Source organism: Acinonyx jubatus, chromosome E4, assembly GCF_027475565.1.
Source record: "Acinonyx jubatus isolate Ajub_Pintada_27869175 chromosome E4, VMU_Ajub_asm_v1.0, whole genome shotgun sequence".
Classification (NCBI taxonomy): Eukaryota; Metazoa; Chordata; class Mammalia; order Carnivora; family Felidae; genus Acinonyx; species Acinonyx jubatus.
Window position 1 is genome coordinate 57,959,111 of NC_069395.1, and position 27,472 is coordinate 57,986,582.

Sequence of the window (27,472 nt, forward strand, 5' to 3'; positions counted from 1 at the left end):
TGAGTTCGAACCCCGCGTCGGGCTCTGTGCTGACAGCTCAGAGCCTGGAAACTGTTTTGGATTCTTGTCTCTCTCTCTGCCCCTCCTCAGCTCGCGCTCTGTCTCTCTCGGTCTTTCTCTCAAAAATAAATATTAAAAAATTTAAAAAATTAAAAAAAATTGTTAGAACAATTTCAGAAACTCAGCTATACATCTAAGTAGCTGAGAATGTTAGAATTGGCTGTCCCTTAATCTTACGGCCTTAGGTAAATTAAATCTGTCATTTTGTCCCCTTATTTATAGAATGACTAGAGTAGGTTAGTGTTTCTGGGCTGCATTTTATACAGAACTACAGAGCAGTTCTTTTTTTAATTATTTGTATTGTTAAAAAACAAAATTCAGCCAAGTAAGCTTGAGGGGTTTTATTAAATGATTCATGGATGAGACAGCATCCCATTTAGCGAATGAATAGAGAGGGAGACTCCCCAGGGCTACAGAAAGAGTAAAGTTTTTAAAGGCAGGACAAAGAAGTCATAAACAGAAAAAAAAAGATTATCTCCTGGTGAGGTCACCTTCACTTGGGGACAGAAGAGTCTTAGTAGGCGAATTATTCTTTGGGGATGGGGAGAGGGCCTATGCCGGAGAGTACCTCATTGGTGCTGACCAGAAAATTCCTAACTGACTAGTTAAGACAACCTTTCTGGGGAGGTTGAAAGTGCAGTTACATTAGGTATTAGTGCCTTGGCCTAAGTGATGCCATTTTGGGCCTGTGGTTGTCTTTTTAGCCGTATTTTGCAAAACCCTCCCATCAATTAAAAAAAAAAAAGTTTTAGGGGCACCTGGGTGGCCCAGTCGGTTAAGCTTCCAGCTTCGGCCTCAGGTCATGATCTCACAGTTCCTGGGCTCGAGCCTGAGCCCCACATCGGGCTCTGTGCTGACAGCTCAGAGCCTGGCGCCTGCTTGGGATTCTGTGCCTCCCTCTCTCTCTGCCCCTCCCCCACTCACTCTGTCTCACTCTCAAAAATAAACAAACATTAAAAAAATTGTTTTTAAGTTTTAGTATGTCATCTTTAATGCTTCTGCTCACTCTAACCGTTAAAAACTAGCTTTATGGTCCGAGAGTTCTGTGTCAGTTCAGCCATCTGTCTTGCGTTGTTTCTTACACAGACGCAGCATATTCGTTTTCCTGTTTCACACCGTTCACAGCCTTTACCTCTTGTGTGTGTTCACAGACACTCAGGGAAAGATACAGGATGTTACCAGGAAGTGCAGCTGCTATTCACGGGGCCAAAAAGCAAAGCACAAATAATAGGTAGTTATGTTCAGAACTACTACAAAGTTCATAGAGGGAGGGGAAAATGATACTGCTTTTTATCACCCATGTCTTTAGAGCCTTTTTCAGAATGAGTGCCAGTCACTGAGTTGTAGATAACGGTGCCTTAACTTCATCTGTGCTTCCCGAGCACTTCATTCTGATTTTCTTCCCGACTTGATAACGTAATTACTAAGTAGTTTTCACTCACTTTCAAAGACCAGAATTATGTACATTTACTGATGTTTTCCCCACAGAAAGATCTTTTTTTTTCTCCTTTTCATGTGACTTAGTTAAACAGACATTTGATCTATGTTTTTGTTGTCCTATAACTGAATGCGACTCATCAACGTAACTGTACACTAAATCCCATTACAAGCCTACGTTTATTCCCCGGAGGGCTAATTGAGGTTTGGTAATCCACCTCCGTCTATGTGTATACCCCACTTCCTCATTAAGCAAGTGAAAATTGTTCATTCGTGTCCCCATTCCTGTTTGGCAGAACTCCATGAGTAGGGCAAGCTCGGGGCGCCTGGGTGGCTCAGTCAGTTAAGCATCTGACTCTTGATTTAGGTTCAGGTCTTGATCTCACGGTTCATGAGTTCGAACCGCACGTCGGGCTGTGTACTGAAAATGCAGAGCCTGCGTGGGATTCTCTGTCTCCCTCTCTTTCTGCCTCTCTCTCTATCTCTCAAAAATAAATAAATAAATACACTTTTTTTTTAAATATAGGACAGACTCCTCACAAGAGGCTCAGGACAAGAATTCGAGGGTCCAGACTGAATTTTTTTTAAATGTTTATTTATTTTTGAGAGAGAGTGAGACAGAGTGAGCAGGGGAGGGGCAGAGAGAGAGGGAGACACAGAATCCGAAGCAGGCTCCAGGCTCCGAGCTGTCAGCACAGAGCCAGATGGGGGGCTCGAACCCACGAACGGTGAGATTTGTGACCTGAGCTGAAGTCAGATGCTTAACCCACTGAGCCACCCACGCGCCCCCAGACTGAATTTTAATGTAGACTTTTATAGCAAAGGCTGTCTTGTAAGCTGTCTTACTAATATTTGTAAACATGCATTCACATGAATTACTTTCCTTAATAAAATGGGATTCAGAATCCTAAGGACATGATTGAAATTATTCTACAATAACCATTAAGGATAAGATTTGCTTTTATTGTTCATTCAGCCTCACACATAATTTTGTGTCCGGTTTGAATAAATATATGAATATATGAATGTATCGAATATATATTGAATGTATTGAATATATGTTAATTCCCGTGGCTAGCATGGAATTCCAGATGCTTTTTAAATGGTAATGGAGACTGTAGCAGTGTAGTTGCTGTGAGATAATGGACAAAATACGCAATGAAGAACAGCAGAGCCAGGGCAGGCCCTGCTTCAGTTTCCCATAATGCAATTTTTATGAGCTGTGCAAATGGTTAATGTAAATGCAGATACCTGCAGAGCAGAAATAGAACAGTTGAGGGTGACACAGGCTAAAATGTCAGTAGAACAAGTTACAAAACAACAACAACAACAACACTTGAAATTTTTGGTGACTGACACTAATGGTCCCTTTGTAGGAAACCCAGTTAGTGTGATATGTGATATGTGAACGTCCTCTTTTTTATTTTTTTTAATGTTAAAATGGGTTGTCTGTTAATCAAAATGCAGATCAAAGCAAAAACACCATTCAAAACTAGTATGATACTAAAAAAACACTAATGGAAAGTGTATTATTATTTTCTATCTCTTCTGTGTCAGCACTGAAAATTATATAGTAACTGTATGTCTATAAAGTGTAATTGATTGCTTAACAATTCTTTCTAGCACCATTATTGAAAGAGTAAGAATGATTGACCCTATTTATTATAAATGTGGGTGTACTTTTGACTTCAAGTTTGTCACAGCATAGAAGTTTATAGGATTTTATCAATAGCTTTGGTGTTTCTTCTGAAACATCGACAAAGGGTTTGAACAAAGTTTTGAAACATTAACAATATGATATACACCATGTGCCTTGTGGGCTCTCTGTCTCCTTTAAAAATATCTATTTTAAGTTCATGTTGAAATCATACATAGTCTTCTGATGATGGCATAGCAGCAGATGATAATAATTCATCTATGGTAGCCTGTCCATGACACATAACCGTTACTACTCCAGGGGACATATGTTCTGTATTAAGAATTTCAGACTATACTTTCAGACATTTAACTATAGTGGAATCCTTCTTAACTACTTTTGTTGAGAGCAAATAATTAATCATTGAGGTCAAAATGGATAATCCTAAAAAACAATGCTGGGGTGCCTGGGTGGCTCAGTTGGTTAAGCATAAGACTTCGGCTCATCATGATCTCACAGCTCGTGAGTTCGAGCCCCACGTCAGGCTCTGTGCTGACAGATCGGAGCCTGGAGCCTGCTTTGGATTCTGTGTCTTCCCCTCTCTCTGCCCCTCCCCTGCTTACACTCTGTCTCTCTAAAATGAATAAACATTTAAAAAAAAAAAACAATAGTTATATATCTTAAATATTTTCTTTTAACTTAAGAGACACTCATTTGCCAGTCATCTATAGGGCTAAAGCTTTTCTTTGTGTATGGATCCACTCATTTCCACATGTTCTGTTTTGGATGAATTATGCGGTAATGCATCCTGTATAATTTCCATTTTAGGGGCGCCTGGCTGGTTCAGTTGGAAGAGCATGCGACTCTTGATCTCAGGGTAGTGAGTTTGAGCCCCAGGTTGGGGGTAGAGATACTTTAAACAAAAAAAAAAAGTTTTTAAGAAGTTTCTACTTTAGTTTTGTTTAAAGCAAAGCAAGTTCACAGACACTTTTCATAATAGCATAAGAACAGAAATCTGCTGGATCTTTATGGCTTTCCCACCCAGTCTTTTTATATCTGTCTTGTTCTCACCGCATTTGACCGCAGGCTTCAGCAACTTGCCTTTATTCAGTCTTTCCAGAGCAGTCACTTAGTTTTCATAAAAATGACAACCTCTTTTGTATTTCATGTGATTCCCTGATAGTTCATTAAATTATGTAGGTTACATTAGGTTTAAGGACAAAGTTGACAAAAGTTCAGTTCAACTGGTGGGAGCAAAAATTCATGAATGCAGTACAGAATGAAAAACCATGAGTATCCAGCATGCCTTTGGACCTCTGTTAGCTTGTTTACAGAAGGAGTGGAGATCATTGGCTAGCCTGGGAAACTATTCTGTGAAGGTCACTTAAGAGAGCTTTTATCTTTGTTCATAGTCTTTTTGTACAAACAGGGTTATACTTACCTCTCAGATAATAGACCATTTTGTGTAGCTAATTTTTTTTATTTCCTCTTCTCCTTAAGAATAAATTAAGCTATTTTAAGATTATCCGTGCAGATTTTTAATACCTATTTGTTTGCTTTTCCAGCTGGGACTATTTATGTAGATTAATTAATGGCTTAAAAATCCTGAGGGCTTTGCTGTCTCTAAGCATTTGGGAATTGGAATATTCTATAGTGGTGTATCTCATTTTTTTAACTCCTCTAAAAGCATCCTGAGACTTTTTTTTTTTTTAAATAGAGGAGAAAATATTGAAGGAAAGAAAGAAAAAAGGTTTTTATACCATCTGAGGAATATCTACCCCACCCAGTGGAGATAATCAGATGCCAAAAAGAACCGTAGTCCTGGGCTTTAGATAATTTGAAGAGCATTTTTTAACTAATGGAAACAGGGAGCTGACTTGAGTCCACTAAATGCCAAACTGTATTCGATTATCTGATACATGGTCTCGTAATTTGATCTTCACCAGAAAAAAATCTGAGAAGCAAATACTACTAAATATTGTTACCATCTTCCAGGTAGGGGTACTAAGGTTCAAAGAGCTAGATGACTGAATATACCATCGTGGTAAGGGGCACAATCAAGACTTGAAACCCCAGGTCTGTTTGACTCCAAAGCCTATGCACTTACACACTTAAATGACCACCTTTAAAATAGTCGCTGTAGATCTAACCTGGTATTTTCTTTGTATGTTGGAGAATATTTTACACAGTCTTGTTGTTTTTCTAAACACTCTCTGAATAAAATCTATGTAGTTCTATTATTTGAATAAGCTTCATAATAAAGATGAAAACGAGTACAGACCTGCTGCCTCCTAGCCTAAGGCTAGTAATGCAGGAAAGGACAGAAAACTAACATTCCTTTTTCTCTGTTACTCTACAGACAAAAGCTGTCTGTTCTTGTTGTTAATAATAGTATTTACCAGGCACCTGTGCATATTGTCTCATTTAATCATATATCATTTTTGCAAGGGTAGCTACTGGTTTTCTCATTTTATACATGAGGAATTTAAGACAAAGTGTTATGTAATCTGACCAAAGTCACACAGCTAGTAAGTGATGGAGAATAGATTCACAGTGAGATTTTCTTTTTTTTTTTTTCTTTTTCTAAATGTTTATTTATTGAGAGAGAGAACGAGTGCAGGGGAGGGGCAGGGAGAAGGGGAGAGACAGAATCCCAAATTGGCTCCGTGCCCTCAGGGCGGAGCCCAGTGCGGGGCTCAATCCCAACAACCATGAGATCAGATCCATGAGAGATCATGACCTGAGCCGAAATCCAGAGTCCTAAAGCTCAGCTAACTGAGCCACCTAGGCTCCCCACAGTGAGATTTTCTAAGCTAATTTACATAAGCTTAGAATGATGTAGAAGTAGAAAGAGAGCTCAAGACCTTTGTGGGAGAGAATAATTACTAAGGTGTCCCAGAAAAATAAAGGGTATACTGTGAGCATAAATAAATCATGACCACTGACTTCTTCTAAAAGAAGATGCTAGAATGTAGCCTATAGTGTTCATAGATCTGTGCAGCAAGCCTCAGTGTAATACGTGGACCCAGTAGGTCAATAGCAGAAATCAACCCCTTTGTTCCCCATTTCAAAGGCAGTATTCCACCCCGTAGAAGTAGAACAAATATGAAATGGAAAAAATGCACATGGGGACCTAGAAGAAGAATGGAGGAAGGATGATTAGGAAGCTTTTGGGAGAAAAATCACAGGACTGTGGGTGAAAGTTAACAAGAGGCAAAATCGCATTAGCCATGATTTATCTGGTTGTACCCCTGCTTACCCACTTGCCCCCTTTTAAATCAGAATCGTTGCCTTCTTGACCTACTGACTTTATTAATTCAAAACCCTTTGTACTTGACTTAAATTTGTGTATAAATTCACAAGTATGTCTGTGTTCTGTTTAGCAGCAAACTCCTTTGCTGATTTATATTTTCCATGTGAGAGCATCTTTCAGAAACTCCATAAAACCTAAAAATAATTTCTTAAAGACATATTCTTTAATGACATCTAGGATTTGATTTAAAGTACTTAAAGGATAGGAGTGCCTGGGGTGGCTCAGCCAGTTAAGTCCAACTTCAGCTCAGGTCATGATCTCATGGTTTGTGGGTTTAAGCCCTTCGTCAGGCTCTGTGCTGACAGCTCAGAGCCTGGATCCTGCTTCGGATTCTGTGTCTCCCTCTCTCTCTGCCCTGCCCTGCTCATGCTCTGTCTCTCTCCTTCAAAAATAAACATTTAAAAAATAAATAAATAAATAAATAAATAAATAAAATACTTAATGGATAAAAGGGAAGAGGGGAGGTAAAGCAAATGTGGCAGAATTTTAACTCTGGGTGATGTGTATGTAGGGGTTCTTTGTACTCGTCTTTTATTTTGTGTAGGTTTGAATTTTTCATCAATAAAGATCATTTTATTACATATTCTTATCTCTGCAATAGAGCAGCATAACCAAGCATAACCAGCATAACCAAAGACTCATTACTGAACTTTCTGAGTGATGCTGATGGTAGGGTTTTAGTAGGATGATTACATAACAGTGTTAAAGACACAGCAGGGAAGAAATAACCATGTATCCTTTGACATTAAAGAAAAATTATCCAGCCAAGAAACTGAAATTATAACAGAGCTTTTCAGATACTTCCACTTTTAGAAAAGAATTAACACTGACCAAAACATGAAAGGAGGACGCTATACAAATTACATAAATGCCTAAACAGCTTTTAGGCATCCACCACACCAGTGGTTTCCAACATGTATGAAGAATATATAATTTTGGGGGCGCCCGGGTGGCTCAATGGGTTGAACATCTGACTTCAGCTCAGGTCATGATTTCGCGGTTCAGGAGTTCAAGCCCCCATCGGGCTGGCCGCGATCAGCACAGAGCCTGCTTCGGATCCTCTGTCCCCTTCTCTCTCTGCCCCTCCCCCATGCTCATTTTTCCTCTCTCTCTCAAAAATGAATAAACATTTTCTTAAAAAAAGGAATATATAACTATGGGATATCTGGGTGGTCAGGTCAGCCAGTTAAGCATCCATCCAATTCTTGATTTCAGTTGAAGCTACAAGCTCACAGCCATGAGATCAAGCCCTGTATCAGGCTCTGTATGCTGAGTGCAGAACCCTCTTGGGATTCTAATCTCTCTTGCCCTCTCCCTTTGCCCCTCCCCCACTCATGCAAATTTTTTGAGAGCCAAAAAAAAAAAAATATATATATATATATATATAATTTCATATGTGGAAAAAAGTATTATTTGTTAGAATACACACACGCAGGGGCACCTGAGTGTCTCAGTTGGTTAAGAGACTGACTTCTGCTCAGGTCATGATCTCACGGTTCACGAGTTCACGCCCTGCATCGGGCCCAATGCTGACAGCTCAGAGACGGGAACTTGCTTCAGATTCTGTGTCTCCCTCTCTTTTTTCCCCTCCACTGCTCATGCTCTGTCTCTTTCCTCCCTCTCTCTCTCTTAATAACTTTCAAACATAGTTACTTTTTTAACGAAATTAAAAAAGAATACGCACACACTACTAATTTTCAAATATATGAGGCCACTTGATGTGGTTAACAAGACACAAATGCAAAAAGCAGCCCTGAACTCATTGTAGTTTTTGGTGACGTATATATTAATGCGCGGATACTAAAATCATAGCTACTATCATGTGGAAATCTCTGAAACTTTATGTGTTATTTAAAATGAAGAATTATTGGGGCGCCTGGGTGGCTCAGTCGGTTGAGCATCCGACTTCAGCCCAGGTCACGATCTCAAGGTCCGTGGGTTCGAGCCCCCGCGTCGGGCTCTGGGCTGACGGCTCAGAGCCTGGAGCCTGCTTCCGATTCTGTGTCTCCCTCTCTCTCTGCCCCTCCCCCGTTCATGCTCTGTCTCTCTCTGTCTCAAAAATAAATAAACATTAAAAATAAATAAATAAAATGAAGAATTATTACTGCACACTCATGAGGCTGTTTTTCTTGCTGTGTGTTAATGTGTCTCTCCAGGGCCTCGTGTGTGCTGGGCTGGCTGACATGGCCAGACCTGCAGAGAAACTCAGCACAGCTCAGTCTGCTGTTCTCATGGCTACAGGTAAATTAAATGAGTATTTTCCCTGTTCCATTTAGGGCATTCAGTATTTTTGTTTTTGTCTTACATCAATTTATTTAACGGTTTAATGTTTGAAACGCACATGCACTCACACACAAAGGAATTAACAGTGTTCTCGTTGGGCAGTTAATTATTCGATAAGAGGGTTACTGTGAATAAGTATCTGCGTGGGTTTTTGGTTTGTTTGTTGGTTTTACCACGAACATATTTTTGCAAGTAGGAAAAAAAGTTGGTTAATATTCATTTGCCCTGTAAAGATTCCCTGTTGATGTAAGAACTGCGTATTTTGTGTAACACTGAATTATAGCAACTTTATTAAAGTCTCAAAGCATAGCTTTTCTTTTATCCTGCTTTATGTTGTCACGGTCTTATAATTATGTTGCTCTAATACAGAATGTTCAAAAGATATTGCAGCAGTACCTGTGCTTTAAAAAAAAAAAAAATCTTTTGTTTCAACAGGGTTTATTTGGTCAAGATACTCACTTGTAATTATTCCAAAAAACTGGAGTCTGTTTGCTGTTAATTTCTTCGTGGGGGCAGCAGGGGCCTCTCAGCTCTTTCGTATTTGGAGGTAAGCCCACCAAAGGTGTAAAAAGAGAAATCTGCCTCAGAAGCCACCCAGATGGCAGTGCCTTTTTTTTTTTTTTAAGATTCATGTATGATGTTAAGATGGAATAGGCCTGAAGCAGAAATTTCTAGAAAAATCTGGGGGTTTAAGTTCAAAGTGTTAAGCAGTATGTTTGCTACATAGGTTTCAAATCTGACTGTGTAGTATCTAGAAATACAGCCCATTCACAGAATCTGTCTTAAGACAACAGACATGATTTATGAAATACTAAGTAATTTTCTCCATGAACGTTTTAAACGCTCGCTTTCAATTATAGATAATAAAATGGGTGTGGTTATGTAGTGGTTGGAAATGATGTTTGGCGTGAGGCTACGGGTCTTGTCAGAAAGTATCCTATGAATATATTTAAAACTGTTTGTAGGCGTCCCACATTTTCGTTTCACTCCACTTCATTGTGCTTCAGAGATGTTGCGCTTTTTACATATGGAAGGTTTGTGGCAACCCTGCGTCGAGCAAGTCTGTCGATGCCATTTTCCCAACAGCATTTCTCCCTTCGTGTCTGTGTGCCACATTTTGGTCATCCTCACAATCTTGTGGTGGTGCTCTGTGGTCAGTGATCTTTGATTTTACTGCTCTCGTTGTTTGGGGGTCCACGAAGCACGTCCAAATGAGGCCGTGAGCTTCACTGATGAACGTTGTGTGTTCTAACTGCGCCGACTGGGCCATTCCCCCATCTCCCTCCCTCTGCTCAGATCTCCCTGTTCCCTGAGACGCAACAATAGTAAAAATAGGCCAATTAATAAGCCTACAGTTTGCCTCTAAGTGTTCAAGTGAAAGGCAACAGATGCACATCTCTCACTTTAAGTCAAAAGCTAGACATAAGTAAGCTTAGTGAGGAAGGTAGGCTGAAAGCCGACGCGATAGGCCGAAAGGTAGGCCTCTTGTGCCGAATATTTCGCTACGCTGTGAATGCGGAGGGAAAGTTCTGGAAGGAAATCAAAAGTGCTACTTCAGTGAATGCACGATCGATAAGAAAGCTTAACAGCCTCATCGCTGATGCGGAGAACGTTTTAGTGGTCTGGACAGATGATCAAAAGGCCACGACGTTCCCGGTAGCCAAGGCCCAATCCAGAGCAAGGCCCTCGCTCTCTTCAGTTCTCTGAAAGGCTCAGAGAGGTGAGGAAGCTGCAGAAGAAAAGTCTGAAGCCAGCAGAGGTCAGTTCCTGTGGGTCAAGGAAAGAAGCCGTCTCCGCCACATACAGCGCAAGGTGGGGCAGCAGGTTCTGGTGGACAAGCTGCAGCCAGTTACCCAGCAGATGGAGCAAGATGACGAAGGTGGCGACGATGGTAAACAACACATCTTAAATGTGGGTGACACAGCCTCCTACTGGAAGAAGATGCCTTCCGGGACTTTCACAGTTACGGAGAAGTCCGATACCTGACTTCAAAGCTTCGGAGGACAGGCTGACTCTCTTGTTAGGGGCTAATGCAGCCGGTGACTTTAAGTTGAAGTCAGTGCTCATGCACCATTCCGAAAATCCTGAGGACCTTAAGAATAATGCTCAGTCTCTTCTGCCTGTGCCCTAGAAATGGAACAAAGCCTGGGTGACAGCACCTCGATTTACAACGTGGTTTACTGAATATTAAGCCCACTGTGGAGACCTGCCGTTCAGAATAAAAGATTCTTTTCAAAATATTCCTGTTCATGTACAATGTATCCGGTTACCCTAGAGCTCCGATTGAGATGTACAACAAGATTCACGTGTTAATGCCTGCTAACACAACATCCATTCTGCAGCCCCTGGATCAAGGAGTCATTTTGATTTTCAAGTCTTCTTATTTAAGAACTATCTTTTGTAAGGCCATAGCTGCCATAGAGAGTGATTCCTCTGATGGATCTGGGCAAAGTAAATTGAAAACCTGGAAAGGATTCACCATCCTGGTACCGTTAAGAATAGTCATGGAAAGGTCAAAATATCAACATGAATAAGAGGTTGAAAGAAGTCCATTTCCATCCTCGTGGATAATTTGGAGGGGTTGCAGACTTCAGTGGAGGAAGTGACTGTAGATCTGGTGGAAACAGCAAGAGAACTAGAATGAGAAGCGAAGCCTGAAGATGGGACTGAATTGTTGCAGTCACAGGGTTGAATGGATGAGGAGTTGCTTCTTATGGATGAGCAAAGAAAGCGTTTCTTGAGATGGAATCTGCTGGTGAAGGTGCTGTGGAGATTGTTGAAATGACAACAAAGTACAGTATTTAGAATATTACATAAATGTAGCTGATAAAGCGATGGCAGGGTTTAAGAGGATAGACTCCAGTTTTGAAAGAAGTTCCACTGTGGGTGCTATCGAATGGCATCATATGCCCCAGGGAAATCATTTGTGAAAGAGTCAGTTGATGTGGCAACTTCGTTGTTGTCCTGTTTTAAGAAAACACAGCCACCCCAACCTTCCGCAGCCACCACCCGGGTCAGTCAGCGTCATCAGCGTTGATGCAAGACCCTCCACCAGCGAAGAGATTACGACTTGCTGAAAACATAGATGATGGTTAGCGTTTTTTTAAGCGATGTTTTTAAATCAAGGTATGTACTTTTTTTCCTAGACCTACTGCGATTGCACACTTAATAGAATACAGCATAGCGTAAATGTCACTTTTATATGAACTGGGAAGCTAAAATATTCATTTGAAGATTCATTCACAAAATATTCGTTATCGTGGTGGTCTGGAGCTGAGCCCACTATGTCTGCGAAGCTTGTCTGTACTCAGTAGTTAATATTGTCAGTGACTGGTTCACACTCTGCCTCGAGCTCAGCGTAGACGAAGGCTCCGGCTTCGCTTGAACCACAGAACCTTCCTAAATTGCAAAACAGTGCTCTTTGGCTAAAAAAAATTAAATGATCTCCATACTAAAGAAATGGACAATATTCAGTTATAATTTGCCTTCCTTTCAGAAGGCGTTCTGTCCTTCATTTTTCTCATCTTTGCTATCCTAGCTTGACATGTGAATCCTTTCATTATCCTCTAGCACAGAATGGATGGATGATGAATCACTCACTTGTTCTACCGCACATCCAAAAAGCATTTTTAGAGCTTACTTGTATTGATAGAAACTTCAGTCTGTACGGTGACTTTCTTCACGAGTATTTTTCTCATCCACCGTTGCATTTTAACTTTATATTAAGCCATAATGGGAGGGCTGCAAACACACTGAATGCAACATTTGGAATTATTATCTCTAAAGTGGAAACACAGATACAGTTTGACAAAAGGATTTTCAGCACTGTTTTCAGTCACAACAGTAGATTGGGAGATTTAGTTCAAAATATAAGTGTTGGACTCTGGAGCATTTAGACAGGCACCATGGGATATTTGAAATCAGAACCTTTAGAGAAATCTGGGATTCTGGTAGACTTCGTGGAAAAAGTTACTTCTTGTGCTCTATTCTCCACCCTTATAATCTGGGACAGAATAGTAAATGAAGCTCTGGGTGTTGTAGAAGGGAAAGACTCTAACTTGGTGGTTAATTCTTCTTTGGATTAATGAGAATTGAAGAAATAGGCCTTAGCTTTACTATTCTGTTAACCCAGTGTCTACAAACTGCTAAAAACTCAGTAGCCTGTCAGCATCACAAAAGTCTATTTTATTTTTTAAAAAGTATATTTTATTTTTAGTGCTTAGGATCTCATTCCCAATTCATTTTATTCTTAGGAAAGATGTTCCATGATTATAAAGTTCCAGATGACCACATGTTGCTAAATTTTATTTGTATGTTCACATGTTTGTTACACTGTTATAATTCAAGAATAAAAATACCAAAATAAGACTTTTGTATAGGAAGCTATTTGTCAGTTATGTTGTTGAAACTTTTTGGCAGTTGGAAGCCAGATGCAAATAAAATCCTTAGGTCACTTTCCCTTCTGCCTGTTTCACCCACCAGCCCCTGAGAAGATTGTAGCCAAAACCATACAGCCTCTTGACTAGTGAGAAAGGAGACAGGGAATATGCCTCCCATTCCCTTCTTATTACATAGTTATCTATGGTGATGCATAATTATTCTTTTTCTGTTTCCTTTATAGATATAACCAAGAACTAAAAGCTAAAGCAAACAACTAAGAGTTCCTGACCACCCGAACAATCTAGATGTGGGCATATAACCACTGGGACTAATTTGATTTATTATTTGGTTATTGATGAGGTGATATTAACTGTGCTAATGTTTGGAAGCCATAAAAAAAAAAAGACTGTAAACTGGGGGCTAATACTCAATTTCACAGAAAAATAAAACAAACTTTTAATAACAGTGTTTCTTTGTATATGACTTAAGGAATGTATCTATGGCTATTAGTAACATTTTTTTTCTACTCTCTGCCGCAAATAAATCATACTTGCTCCTACATACCCTTGGCTTTCTTCTGTACTACTCAACCAGAGAGAGTTGAAAGGTTAAATTATCTCTTTTACAGGGAAGGGTGGTGAAATAGCTAGAAGTAAAAGGAAATAGAGCTAAAGAGAGTGAGAAATGGGTAGTGGAATGCTAGCAATTCTTGTATGGCTACAGAGTAACAAAAGATTTCTGTTATTGAATTACAGTCAATAATTGATAGAATGTGGCCGAAAAGGCTCTCCAGTCCTAAGTTGGAATCCCAGCTCTATGGTTTATAATCTATGACTTTGGGCAAATCAAAGTGCCTAGTAGAATGCCTGGAACATAAATTGGCTTTCCTTTTTTAAATTTTTTTAAGTTTACTTACTTATTTAGAGAGAGAGAGTGCGCACAGACCAGCAGGGGAGGGGCAGAGAGCAGAAGAGCGAGAATCCCAAGCAGGCACCACGCCATCAGTGCTCCAGCTCCTGAACCACGAGCTCATGACCTGAGCCAAGATCAAGACGCTTAACCCACTGCGCCGCCCAGGCGCCCCAAGTCAGCTTTGTGTAAACGTGTGACCTTTGTCCCCATTTTGAAGAGAGAGACTGGACATAGACTACTCCGTGCTAGAAATATAATCAATATCCTATTTGATTGGAGCTCCAGTTTGGAGTACTGAGCTTCCTTCTGAAAATCCTACTAGAGCACGTCCTGGGCAGAACTGTAGTCAAAGGAATCAGCAAAGCAAGTTATTTCTAAGTTTGAAGAAGCAATGACAAAAAGAACTTTTTATTCATTTTTTTTTAATGTTTATTTTTGAGAGAGAGAGAGCGCGCGCGTGCGCACGCACAAGTGGGGGCGGGGCAGAGAGGAGAGACAGAATCCCGAGCAGGCTCCACACCATGGATTCGCCCACGAACCACCAGATCATGACCTGAGCCGAAGTTGGACGCTTAACCGACTGAGCCACCCCAGTGCCCCAAGAACTTTTTAAATAATATATTTAACTCATCGAGGCAATTACCGGTGAAAACCTTGCACTTTTTAATCACTTATCCCTTCCCTGTAATCCACCTTCGAGGAGGAAGGATTAGAGAATGTGACACAGAAGTAAAGAGGTCCTGAAGAGTCCAATTTCTTTTTTTAATGTTTATTTTTGAGAGAGCGCATGAGCAGGGGAGGGTCAGAGAGAGAGAGGGAGACACAGAACCCGAAGCAAGCTATCCGCACAGAGCCCAGCTCAGGGCTCGAGCTCCCAAACCGTGAGATCATGACCTGAGCCAAAGTTGGACGCTTAACTGACTGAGCCCCCCGGGTGCCCCATTATTGCTTTCTTTGTATAAACCATGCTGTTTGAATTAGTTTGGCATGTGTGAGCACGTGTGTATGTGTTTCCTAGGGTTAAACCTTTAAGAAAAACATCTATTACGAAATATGGCATAGACACAAAAAAGTTTATTAAAATATATATGTTGAAGTGATGTTTCTTTCTTTTCATTAAAACCTGCTCTTTCCTAAATGGGTTCTTCTAAGCCCCACTTCGTCAAATTAATTGTAGCATTTAGATACAATCACAATTATCTTCCTGTTGGTTCTCAGAAGTTCCATGGACAGACCATCAGCTCATCCTTTTATTTATGCCCAGAACTCTCATCCATCCCATTATTGAATCCTAAAAATTAAGAGTCTAGTTAACTCTTGCTGACATTGGAAACACATAGTCCACTGACCAGTTTCACAACTATTTTCGAAAATCTAGGAGAATTTATATACCAGAAGCCCTCGCTACCAATGTAGGCACTGAGCTCCGTAGAGGTACTTTTCACAGTGGTGCAAATCACTTGATCAGTCCTGTTGAGTTGAATTCTCTATCAAAATTTCTAACTGGTCCCCAAAACTTCATTAGGTGAGTTCCCAGGGTGTTTCAGCTCAACTCTGCTACATATTAACTGTGAAACCTTATTACCCTTTGTGTCTGGGCTTTAGTATATATCCAAGAGTGAAATGGGGTGAGGAGAGTATTTACTTGATAAGATTGTTGTAAAGCTCAATCAAAATAACGTTTTAACACAAAATTAAGTGTAGTAAGTTTCAGAAAAACGGTAAGCTTATTAATTGAAGGTAGACCCCAAAAGTACTTAGACCAAAGTATACCTGCAAAAAAGGTGGGCCATGTTACCCCTATTTGCACACCTTCTGGGGTAGTGACTATTGGAATTTCTAAGACTTCCACAGGTTAAAGCAGAAAACAAGCTGCTTGGGGTGGGGGCGCGGGGGACCCAGAGGCAGGGTGGAGCATACTCAAGATAAATTCTTTAACCTAATCTTCTTGTGGTTTGGCATTCATTTCAAAGCAACATTGACTCATTTCTGCCTAGTAAACAGATTGTCTCTCTTTAAAGTTGTTCAAACAGTCAGGAAAGGTTGGCCTGACCTGGGAGCCCAGGTTCCTCTCCATGAAGCAAAACAGGAGCTTGTTTACATAATGAAACACAAATAGAAAACACTGATGTTAACACGGCTTCCTCCCTAAGGGGTCTGTTTAATTATATGAGGTATGATTCTAATTATATTAAGACCGGTTTCCACAACTGACATCAGAAAATGTTCTCGACAGACATAATTAAAGGAATCTCTTCCTCCGTTAAGACAACTGTGTTTTACAACTTTTTGGAGCACACAGTAAATTCAGTTAGAGGGCTGGGCTTGAGAATGATTCCTTGCTTTTTCCGTTCAACTTTCTTAAATTCAAGTTTTACATACGTGTCACTAAATGTTAAGTGTAGTTATGACATACGTAAGAACAGCTAGGAAATCAAAACATGACTTAAGCTGTTGGAAAATATGCCACCCACTTAAAAGATTTTGCCGGTGTCATATTGGATTGAGAAACCCAAATCCAGTGCCAACGTTGGACCACAAGTTACCTTTGGGGTAAATGAGGTCAGAAGCGTGCACTTAACCGATCAAAAAAGACAGGTACGTAATTCTTCACACAAAAATCTGCCTCACAGAAATGCCTGAAGAGTAAGTACTGAATGCATTGTAACTGGTAAATTTCATAGTCCTGGTAAATCAATCAATAACCAAATTGGGTGTTTGCTTATTCTGGAGATCCGTGGCTTTATAATAACCACCTACAAACTATTGCCTAATTTCAACCACCCTCCACAAGGTCAGAGAAAGAGACGTGAAAACTACTCGGGGGTCATATCAGTCTCCCTGACCCTTGCCCCACTTGTCCTACCTGCCAACCGGAAAGAACCAGTCCCTATAGGAGCAATAGGTCACTGGGACTGGTGGGGGAGGGGAGGGCAGGGCCAGCCAATCAGGAGCAGGGTCAGTGAGCGGGGAAACAATGACCTTCTGATGAGGGTGTGGCCTGGAAAACGGCTTTTAGACAAAACTGTCATTTTGTGGGTCAGCTCTAAGGGGACACAGCCCTTCTGCTGGCTTCAGAATAATGTCGCCCAGACCCATCTCCTGTTTAAAGCACCCCCGAAAGATCTAGTACCTGATCCAGGCCCTGGCTTCTCCTCAGCCTTGGAGGAAGAAGAGGTATGTGGCATGTCAGTAGAAAGAACGGTTGCAGAGGTAAAGGTGAGGGCTGCCCTCTGGGAAGACAGGTATTGGAGCTTAGAGGAAAGTGGGGAATCCTTGGGCTAGGAATCCCAGATAGGTATATAGGTAGGTAGGTAGATAGATGATAGATAGATAGATAGATAGATAGATAGATAGATAGATAGATAGATAGATAATCATGATGTATATATCTCTGTCGGGCTTTTAAGTAAGGTTAGAAACTTGAAGTCTTGGGGCGCCTGGGTGGCTCAATCGGTTAAGCGGCCGACTTCGGCTCAGGTCACGATCTCACGGTCCGTGAGTTCGAGCCCCGCGTCGGGCTCTGTGCTGACAGCTCAGAGCCTGGAGCCGGTTTCAGATTCTGTGTCTCCCTCTCTCTCTGACCCTCCCCTGTTCATGCTCTGTCTCTCCCTGTCTCAAAAATAAATAAAACGTCAAAAAAAATTAAAAAAAAAAAACTTGAAGTCTTAAATGTGGCCTCATCCTGTTTATCCTGGATGCAGGCTGTCTTTACCTCCTACAGCCGCTCACCCGATAGCCTCCTCACATAGCAAGTGCCTACCGTGTAGGGGGGGGGGGGGGGGGGTAGGAAGATGCTCTGGAAGAAACGGGGACGTGTAGACCAGGGTCTCTAAAACAGAGGAGTTTACAATGCACAGGAAGACAAGAGAGCAATAGATAAGTAAGGACATTTAAATAGGAAATAAGGCACATTTAATGCATTTATAGACTCTAAGTGCCCTAATAGCACAGAGGACGAGTTGCCTTGGCTAGAGTGGTCTGGCAAGCTTTCCTCACGATATTATCCCTTGCAGTTCAGAATATCTCCTCTTTGGACTCTTGTAAAACCCGGTTTTACAGAGTGGTGAAAAACTGGATGAAAGCTGAAATCTACAGAAGTTTCTAGAGGATGTATTTAGAGAAACCATCATGGATATAACTGATCTTTAATTTCATTCTCATTTGTGGATACTGCTGAGTTTTGAGTAGAACAGAACTGCGCACTCCTTTCTTTCACGAAACTCTTTCTCGGTAGGTCTTTGGGGGTCTCAACCGCCTGCTTACTCTTTCAGACTTGGGGGCGTGGGGGAGGGGGGGAAATGGGTGATGGGCATTGAGGAGGGCACTTGTCGGGATGAGCACTGGGTGTTGTATGTAAGCCAATTTGATAATAAATTATATTAAAAAACAAAAACACAAATGGGATGTAGCAGGTGTGATAGAAACAACATGGACATTTAAATCCCAGAGACCTGGGCTTTCCAGCAGTGTGGACCAAGACAAATTAATCTCTCTGAACTTCAGTTTCTGCATCTATAAATGGGAGTGGGGCCTACCCCACAGTGCTGTTTTGAGGCAACCTATCAATACGTTAAAATGTGGTATGTGTCACAGAGTAAATATTAATCTAAGCCTTCTAAATTAGAAATTGTCTGTTGTCTTCTTAGGAGTGTTCCCAAGAAAAACTCTCAGGGATTCATTTGAGATGTCTTTGCCTCTTCAGCCCACGGACAAATCATTTTCTTATTCCGTTTTTCCTCATACGTTTGTCATTTTCGTGGCCAAATGAATCTAATTTCTTGCCTGGTAATCATAAACCTAAGAAAACCTGCCCAAGTCCTCAAATCAACTTATTTAAAACAATGGAATCTTAGCAATCATCTTTCCATTAAAGATAAGATTCACTACAGTCTGGAAGGCGAGGCAGCTGTGCCCCTCGCGAGGAAGTCCAGCACTTTCCAAGTTTGCTCAGTTGGGGACTTTACACTGTTTAAAAACTTTTTAAATGTTTTTATTTATTTATTTATTTATTTATTTATTTATTTATTTATTTTTATTGTTTTATTTATTTTTGAGACAGAGACAGAGCATGAGCAGGGGAGGGGCAGAGAGAGAGGGAGACACAGAATCCGAAGCAGGCTCCAGGCTCTGAGCTGTCAGCACAGAGCCCGATACGGGGCTCGAGCCCACGAACCATGAGACCATGACCTGAGCCGGTCGGACGCTTAACCGACTGAGCCACCCGGGCACCCCATAAAAATGTTTTTTAAGAGATAACACGGAATTTGCAGTAAATCTAGTTTTCGTACCATGTGCCTATGCATTTGATTTTGTTAAAATTCTATGTATAGCACTTTGCCTTTATTCTTCTGAAATGTCATTATTATTTTAGTCAATGAAGACATTTTAAGATCCTGATTCTGCCATTCAGTTCATTGGCTCTCTCTCCAATTACATCTTTAAAGATGTCCTCTAGTGTGCCCGTAGAGGCTCCCCTCTGAATGGACACTACAACACAAATCAGTGTCCTTTAGGTAGGACTGTTAGCTGCATTACCAGAGAACTATGTGTTTATCACTCCTAAAATTTTGTGTCTTACCCATAAGGATGTGAGAAATTTGGCCATTAAAATCTTGTTAAAGTCAAGATATACTTTATCTACGGCTTTCTCTTGACTTAAAAATTCAGTAACTTCAAAAAAGGAAAGAACTGGGGCGCCTGGGTGGCGCGGTCGGTTAAGCGTCCGACTTCGGCTCAGGTCACGATCTCGCGGTCCGTGGGTTCGAGCCCCGCGTCGGGCTCTGGGCCGATGGCTCGGAGCCTGGAGCCTGTTTCCGATTCTGTGTCTCCCTCTCTCTCTGCCCCTCCCCCGTTCATGCTCTGTCTCTCTCTGTCCCAAAACGTTGAAAAAAAAAATTTAAAAAAAAAGGAAAGAACTCTGCTCTTGGCTCTGAATCCATTTTGACTCCTTTTAAATCCCTCTTGCTTATCTACGTGCTCACGTATTAACAAATATTTGGATTATCACAAATATGCCAGCTCTCTCACACACGGTAGAATTGCACTTCACTTATCTGAAATCGTGTTCTCATAATTTTCTTTGGCCAAGGTCATGTGAGTGGAAGGAGAAATATATTACTTCTGGGAGGACACTTTAAGAATGAATCTGTCCCTTTAATCCTTTCTTCCCACTGTCTTGGCATCCAGAATGTCCCAGCCCGGATCCCATAGTGAAGGCATCACTAGAGGAAAGCCTCAGATGACCTACAAAAGATACGTAGCACAAGCAAGAAATGAGCAGGAAATAGCCCTTCTTTACTTGCGATTTTGGAGTGTTTGTTAACGAAGCATGACCTAGCTTATACTGACTGATACATTATATTTACCAGTCTATGTTTTCTGTAGCCTCATCTTTTTTTTAAATTTTTTTAACGTTTATTTATTTTTGAGAGAGCACAAGCAGAGAGGGGCAGAGAGAGAGAGAGAGAGAGGGAGCACAGCATCTGAAGCAGATTCCAGACTGCAAGCTCTCAGCGCAGAGCCCGACATGGGGCTCAAACCCACAAACTGTGAGATCGTGACCTGAGCCGAAGTCAGATGTTCAATCGGCTGAGCTACCCAGGGGCCCCTGTAGCCTCATCTTTTGAAATTCAGAAGAGAATGTGCCCACCTCCAGTTTTCCAGCTCCTCTCTTGTTCTTGAGATTACATCTGTCCAGTATTTCAGTATTTGTGTTTATAGGTTATCTGGGGCTGGCTCCTTGAATTTATTTAAAATGACTAGGTGCTTGGGGTGCCTGGGTGGCTCAGTTGGTTGGTCGTCCAAGTTCAGCTAGAGTCATGATCTCACAGTTCGTGGGTTTGAGTTCCACATGGGGCTCTGAGCTGACCACTCAGAGCCTGGAGCCTACTTTGGATTCTGTGTCTGTCTCTCTCTCTCTACCCTTCCCCCGCTCATATTCTGTCTCTGTCTCTGTCTCTCAAAAATAAATAAACATTAAAAAAAATTTTTTAATGCCTGGGTGCTTTATCACTACCTTCTTAGCTTGGAGTTCAATTCTTTCTTAGCAATATTTGTTACACTTTTCAATTCTCTGTAGTGAAGAAGGCAGAAGCTTTGCCCTTCTTCCTCTTTTAAAGATTTCTTTGCTTTTAATAAAGCTTAAAACTCCCTCTAAGTTTTCTTAAGCATTTTTCCTAAGTCTCAGTTTATTCTGGAAATTCAGTCTTCTCCCACCCTCTTGTAAGTTCATATAACACTTATCAAATTCACTATCTGAAATTATTTGACTTAATGTGATCTACTAATTGTTCCTGGTACATGCTGTGGTTTTTATTGAATGTTTTAATTTTTTAACCCTATTTACACATTTCTGTATCTCTCTTCACTTCTTAACAATTGAGTTTGACTTTTCCTTTTAAAGGTCATTCAATACCTAATATTTAGTGCTCAGTTTGAGAGGTTTTCCAGACACTTTAAAGTTTGCTAAAAATACTAATATTAACTGTCTTGGGGCACCTGGGCGGCTCGGTCAGTTAAACATCCAGCTTCGGCTCAGGTCATGATCTCATGGTTTATGAGTTGGAGCCACATTGGGCTCTCTGCTGTCAGTGCAGAGCCTGCTTCGGATCCTCTGTCCCCCTCTCCTTCTTCTCCTCCCCCCGCTCACTCATGTGCAAACGTGCACATTCTCTCACACACTCTCTCTCTCAAAAAAATAAACTTAAAAAAAAAAAAACTGTCTCACTTTTCCTTCTAATCCTCTCACATACCCCAATATGACCTATGTATGTCTGGTTGAAATTACTAATCAGTTCCTCCCTGATGGTCAGTAACAGTTCCTTTTTTTTCCCCCGTCTTTTTTTTTTTTTTTTAAGCTCTTTTATTTTTCTGTATCACTTATTCCAGGAACTTGGATTGCTCTGAAAAAAGGTTGGGTATGCTATTTCTCGTCAGCGTGGTAGAGCATGATTTTTACAACATCCAGGCATGAACATTTAATTGGCCCCAACAGCTAAAGGAAGGCCTTGGGAAATTCTAGTTTTCTTAGAACTAACCGGGCAATGGATTGAAATTTCAACATTTCCTTTTACTTACAGTTTAAAACCTTGTGCGTGTGTGTGTGCGCGTGCGCGCACACACACACACACAGCCTTGAATTCCTTTCCTCTGTTTATTTACGACTGTGCCTTAAATACACTTGATCTCTTGCTTGTATGTAATACTTTGCCGCTCACCTTTGTATAAATATCCACCCACAAAACCCACGTGTACACTTTTTAATTCTCAAAAAGGAGAGAGAAAAGATGAGAGAACGAAAGGGAGGGAGAGAGCAGGATGACCCATGGGGACAGAAGGACAGGGGGTGTAGACTGAGTGAAAAGTGCCGCTGACCCCTCTGCAACACGACTCGCACACTGACCAGCTCATCCCTTCATGAAAACGGATGGACTCATTCGGCTGCCCTCTTTCACCCCATCCTGTTTGCAATGGTGCTCGTTCATGTAACAGCTGCTCAGGGTTGGCGGCCCAGTGTGTGAGGGGTACTCAGAATAGAAAAGTGGCCCTTTGCAAGGATGACTGCACACATCAGGCATTATCACTACTCAGTCCCTTAAATAAGTGTCGTTCACAGTTTAGTACAACGCAGGTGGAGAAAAAGGAATAGGAAAACGAGTAAATGAATATGTCAGATGTCCTCCATTCTCAGCTTTTCTTTCCAGAAGGTCTATCTGGGGACTGTTTGCTGTGACCATAAACTCCTGAACACTTGCCTTGAACATGAGCACTCGAAGAGAAGAATCCCAGGACCGGGCCATCGTCAGAATAGCCGCGCATTTACCAGACCTCATTGTCTATGGAGACTTCTCTCCAGAGCGACCCTCTGTGGATTATTTTGATGGAGTCCTGATGTTTGTTGATATTTCAGGCAAGCACAAAGGGAATCTTTCATGTGGGTGGACGCACAGCTCGATTGCAGAGTGGGGTGGCCCATTTTGAGCTTTTGCACTATTACGGATATCGCTACGGAGAAAACAGGAGGGAGAGGGACAGCCTGTGTACCTGGCCCTCCTGTCTTCCCTTACCCAACATGTCCAGTCATGGGAAAACCTTTGAGATGCCCCAGTCCCATGCCTGGAACTTTAGACTCCAGTGTCCCGACAGCACTGACTCTAGTCCCCAAGCCCCATACATATCCCAGGCAAACTTGACCTCAGGAAATGGTCCTCCAGATGTTGTTTACATCTTAACGGTAAACTTGTCACCTCTTCAGAAGTGTTTACATGTTGTATGTTTTCAATACCATGGGATGGAAGTTCTAGACCAGCTAAGGGAATTGCAGCCATCCCTGTGCAAGGTGAGAAATTTGGAGGCAAGAGGTAGCTGGCATCCTTCCCTGACCCCTAAGATAATAAGCATAGGCAAGGGGGGCTGCTGACGATCACTGAGAAGAAACCTTGCCCGTTCTTAAGAGCTGGAGCCCAGTGCTCTCCAATGAGTTCCTCTTGTCTTGCCTCTGGTTCCTCCAGGGAGCCTAGGAAACTAGGTGGACATTTCTTACAGGTTTTACTGCAATGACTGAGAAGTTCAGCACAGCCATGTACATGGACCGAGGGGCTGAGCAGTTGGTGGAAATCCTCAACCACTACATAAGCGCGATAGTCGAGAGTAAGTGTCCCCACGGGTTCCTGACTTACGTATGTTTAATTCATTGTTTCCCTGTGTTTTTTTTGGTGATAGCCTGACAGAACACTTACCTTTATTTTCCTCATGAAATGTGTATGAAACCAGTCTTTTTTTGGAAACTAACATCGTGCAAGTGAAGGAACGTGGTCAAACCTCACTAACACAGACTGAGGGACAGAATGTTTTGGACCAGTTAAAACACTGAAATAGAGATTACCTTTAAAGAACTTTAGTTATATTCAATGACTCAAAAAAAGCGAGCATCGACATAAGCCCACCGTGGTCATTAAGAGAATGTTGTATGAACAGGTGAGTGATTTATAACTCACTTATTAGTGCTTTGTCTTCTAATGATGGAGTCGGAAGCACTTACAACTGACTTTTCAACCTCTGCCGGCCATCTTGTGTGTATTCTTCATTTGAACTATTCATGAAGCAAAAAGTCTTACTCCGTTAAGGTAAACTCAGGGTCTAGTCTTACTGGGCTCTACGTTCTCCAGCATTATCTTAATGGCACCCAACTAGACCAAAGTTCATGTTCCTTAAGAGCAGAAACTGTATCTACTTCCTGTTTGCATCCCACTCAGGACAACGGTGCTCAACAAATTTGTGACACACACACAGAAGAAAAAACAATGCCCACGTCTCTTGTAAAGCCTACGTAAACAAAATGCAAGTTGATAATGACACCCAAGCTGACCGTAGTTGTGCTTTTCTGGTTTCCTGATTCTCACTGCAATGCGGAGTCCTGTCATTCCTCCACTTGCCCATGCCACTCGAGCGTTCCATTGATCAGGAGAAAGCACTCCATTATCATGGGCATAGCTCACTGTCTTCAGACCTCACCAGAAACCCCACCTGCCTTCCTGTCTCTTCCCATTCACAGAAACAGACCACATACTAGTCTCGTTCCGTGTGCATTCTACAGTTGAGGAAACACCTCAGTGGGTATAAGCGACTTGTTTCAGGCATCTTTAGCATGAGTTTATACTCCGAACTAATGTTCTCTTGAGCGAATTTCTATTCCACGGATGAAGAATGAATTCTTACTAGCTTTAAGGAATTGGAGTTTGATTTACCTTGTTTTCTTCTTTTCTCAGAAGTGTTGATTTTTGGAGGAGACATCTTAAAATTTGCAGGTAGGGGGGCTCACGGAGATGGGAGGGGTAAGGAAGGAATGGTGAGGTGCGCCTTGAGGAATGTTTGAAGAGTGTCTACGCAGATTTCAAACACAACAGTCTGAATCCCCAGACACGAATGATCCCCAGGGCAGGGCGGGGCAGGAGCCCTCCGTGTATCTGTCTCTTCAAGGTGATGCACTACTCGCCCTGTGGAAGGTGGAGCGAAGGCAACTGAAAAACATTATCACGGTGGTAATTAAATGTAGCCTGGAGATCCACGGATTGTTCGAGACTCAGGAGTCCGAAGAAGGCCTGGATGTCCGAGTCAAGATAGGTAAGCTTTGAGAAAGGGGAGACGCTAAAGCAATCTGGACATGGGTGCTGACCCCTGAGGAAACTCTCTCCCCAAGAGAAGACATAGAATGGGGTGGAACACAGTGGATCAGCCCGCCTATCATGTCTTGAACTTGGGAATTAAGCTAACCAGAATGAGTTTTGGCTACCTCATTTACCCCTTAGAACTTGGGCTGATCTACCTCAGAGGCTCTTACGAAAAGTAAATTGAAATAGTTAGTGTAGTACCTGGCACAGCATAACCACTCCATGAAATACTCTTCATTATTACCATTACTGCTATTGTTTTCAGGTCTTACCGCTGTCAGTGATAGTCATTTGAAAGAACTATGTATCACTTATTTTATTTTTTATTTTCTTAAATTTACATCCAAATTAGTGAACTACGTATCATTTATAGTTGATACGTTCATACGTACGTTTTGTGTACCTGTCACATTTTGCAACATTCTGTCTTTTGTTGCTCTGGTACCAAAACCTTTAACTCTCAACTTAAAAACAGAGGGCACATTGTTGGGATGGGACACCTGACTGTCAAAATACCTACTCCTTTTCTCCAACCTTTTCCCCTCTGGCTCTTGCCTGAGATTCAACCTTGAGGGTTTCTTTTTAAAAAAAATATTTGGCGGGGAGGTGGGGTGCCTGGGTGGCTCAGTCGGTTGAGCATCCGGCTTCGGCTCAGGTCACGATCTCACAGTTCGTGGGTTCGAGCCCCGCGTCGGGCTCCGTGCTGACAGCCCAGAACCTGGAACTTGCTTCAGATTCTGTGTTCCCTCTCTCTCTCTCTGCCCCTTCCTTACTTGTACTCTGTCTCTCTCTCAAAAATAAACATTAATTTTTTTAATGTTTGTTTATCTTTGAAGTAAAATTTTTTTAACGTTTATTTATTTTTGAAGGAGAGAGAGATAGAATATGAGGGGGAGGGGCACAGAGAGAGAGGGAGACACAGAATCTGAAGCAGGCTCCAGGCTCTGAGCTGTCAGCACGGAGCCCAACGCGGGGCTCAAACCCACGAACTGTGAGATCGTGACCTGAGCCGAAGTTGGATGCTTACCCAGCTGGTCCGCCCAGGCACCCCTGGTTTCTTTTTCAATGAAAGCCTCAATCTCTGATAAAATGCAAATCCTCTCCAAAAGGAATTACTAAAGTTGTTCTCTGCTGTTCTTAAGTACAAATACATTGAAGAAAAGAAAATAACTTTGGGGACTGATCGGGCCTTCTAGAGAGTTAAGTGTCAAGGAAAGGCGAAAAGTAGTAGCTGACTTTCTAGCCGTGGGACAAGAGAGGAGCTTTGGAAGGTCTGGGCCCACAGAGGCGTTCTCGGATTCCTGCGTGAAGTTTCAGAACCTCCGTTTTGCTCGGAGGTCGATTCTGACTGTTCCAAGAACCAGCGCTGCTGGGGAATAACCCGGAAATTCTTGTGCGGGCCTTCTTGCCAGGACTGGCTGCTGGCCACATCACCATGCTGGTCTTTGGAGATGAGACACGCAACTTCTTTCTGGTGATCGGTCAGGCGGTGGATGACGTGCGCCTTGCCCAGAACATGGCACAGATGAACGATGTCATTCTGTCACCAAACTGCTGGCAGCTCTGTGACCGGAGCATGATCGAAATTGAGAGGATTCCAGATCAGAGAGCAGTTAAGGTAGGTGCGATTCTGCTGCTTGCAGAAAGTTCCATTGGTCTGTGCCAGGGCTGTCCCCGCCCCCGCCCCCGCCCATACCACCCTGTCAGGAAGACCACTGGGAAGGCTGGTCCCATGAAGCTCCTGGCCTGGAGACTCTCGGGTGCGTCAGCCTGAGTTTCACTTACAGGCTTCAGGCCAGGAGCCAAGGCCCGGCGTTCAGGAGGAAATGATTAGGTTTCTCTGTGCTAAGGATGCAGACTTTGGGTGTGGAGGCCTGTGGTGTGCCAGTGCCCTTGCTTAAGGAAGAGGAAGGGTCCCCTGCCGACCTAGGAGCAGAGGGGTGTCGTTGGAGGTGTCGCTACTCAGCACCCTCCTAACTCAGGGCGAGGGATCACTGAGGGGGAGGGGTGGAGGGAGAGGGGCAGCCCTTTAGTGAGGGAAGAGAGACACCCTACAGCCCTGCCTCGTAGCAGACACTGCGGTGAAGCTGAAGACCAACTATAAGCAGAATTGTCCTTGGGATATGGTCACTCAGCGACACTGGACGTTGAGCGTGTGTAGCAGGGAGGACGGCCGTGCCACCAGCCGCACCAGGAATGGATGCAAGGCCAACGGAGAGGAGGGGGAGGGTCCGGGTAGCTGCTGGCCGAGGCGAGAGACTCTCCTACACTGTGCATTGC

General features: G+C 42.3%; 2 protein-coding genes across 5 annotated transcripts in view; both read left to right on the forward strand.

Moving 5' to 3' along the window:
* Positions 1-13,670, forward strand: part of MPC2 (mitochondrial pyruvate carrier 2) — a 29,940-nt gene extending 16,270 nt beyond the window's left edge. Inside the window, exons 3-5 of the mRNA XM_027046161.1 lie at positions 8,603-8,687; positions 9,165-9,276; positions 13,351-13,670. Of these exons, the coding sequence (XP_026901962.1) occupies positions 8,603-8,687; positions 9,165-9,276; positions 13,351-13,387 (234 nt within the window). The 3' untranslated portion in view covers positions 13,388-13,670. The remainder of the gene's footprint in view (positions 1-8,602; positions 8,688-9,164; positions 9,277-13,350) is intronic.
* A 3,292-nt stretch (positions 13,671-16,962) lies between these two features.
* The window catches only part of ADCY10 (adenylate cyclase 10), a 75,412-nt gene continuing 64,902 nt past the window's right edge, over positions 16,963-27,472 (forward strand). Inside the window, exons 1-6 of one of the 4 annotated variants that reach the window (XM_053209073.1) lie at positions 16,963-17,198; positions 22,727-22,932; positions 23,568-23,672; positions 24,791-24,829; positions 25,002-25,145; positions 26,605-26,810. In XM_053209073.1, coding sequence (XP_053065048.1) covers positions 22,785-22,932; positions 23,568-23,672; positions 24,791-24,829; positions 25,002-25,145; positions 26,605-26,810 — 642 coding nt within the window. In that variant the 5' untranslated portion in view covers positions 16,963-17,198; positions 22,727-22,784. Of the gene's footprint in view, positions 17,199-17,819; positions 18,255-22,726; positions 22,933-23,567; positions 23,673-24,790; positions 24,830-25,001; positions 25,146-26,604; positions 26,811-27,472 lie in introns of those variants that run through there. The other 3 variants (XM_053209071.1, XM_015062305.3, XM_053209072.1) reach the window with 3 other exon arrangements.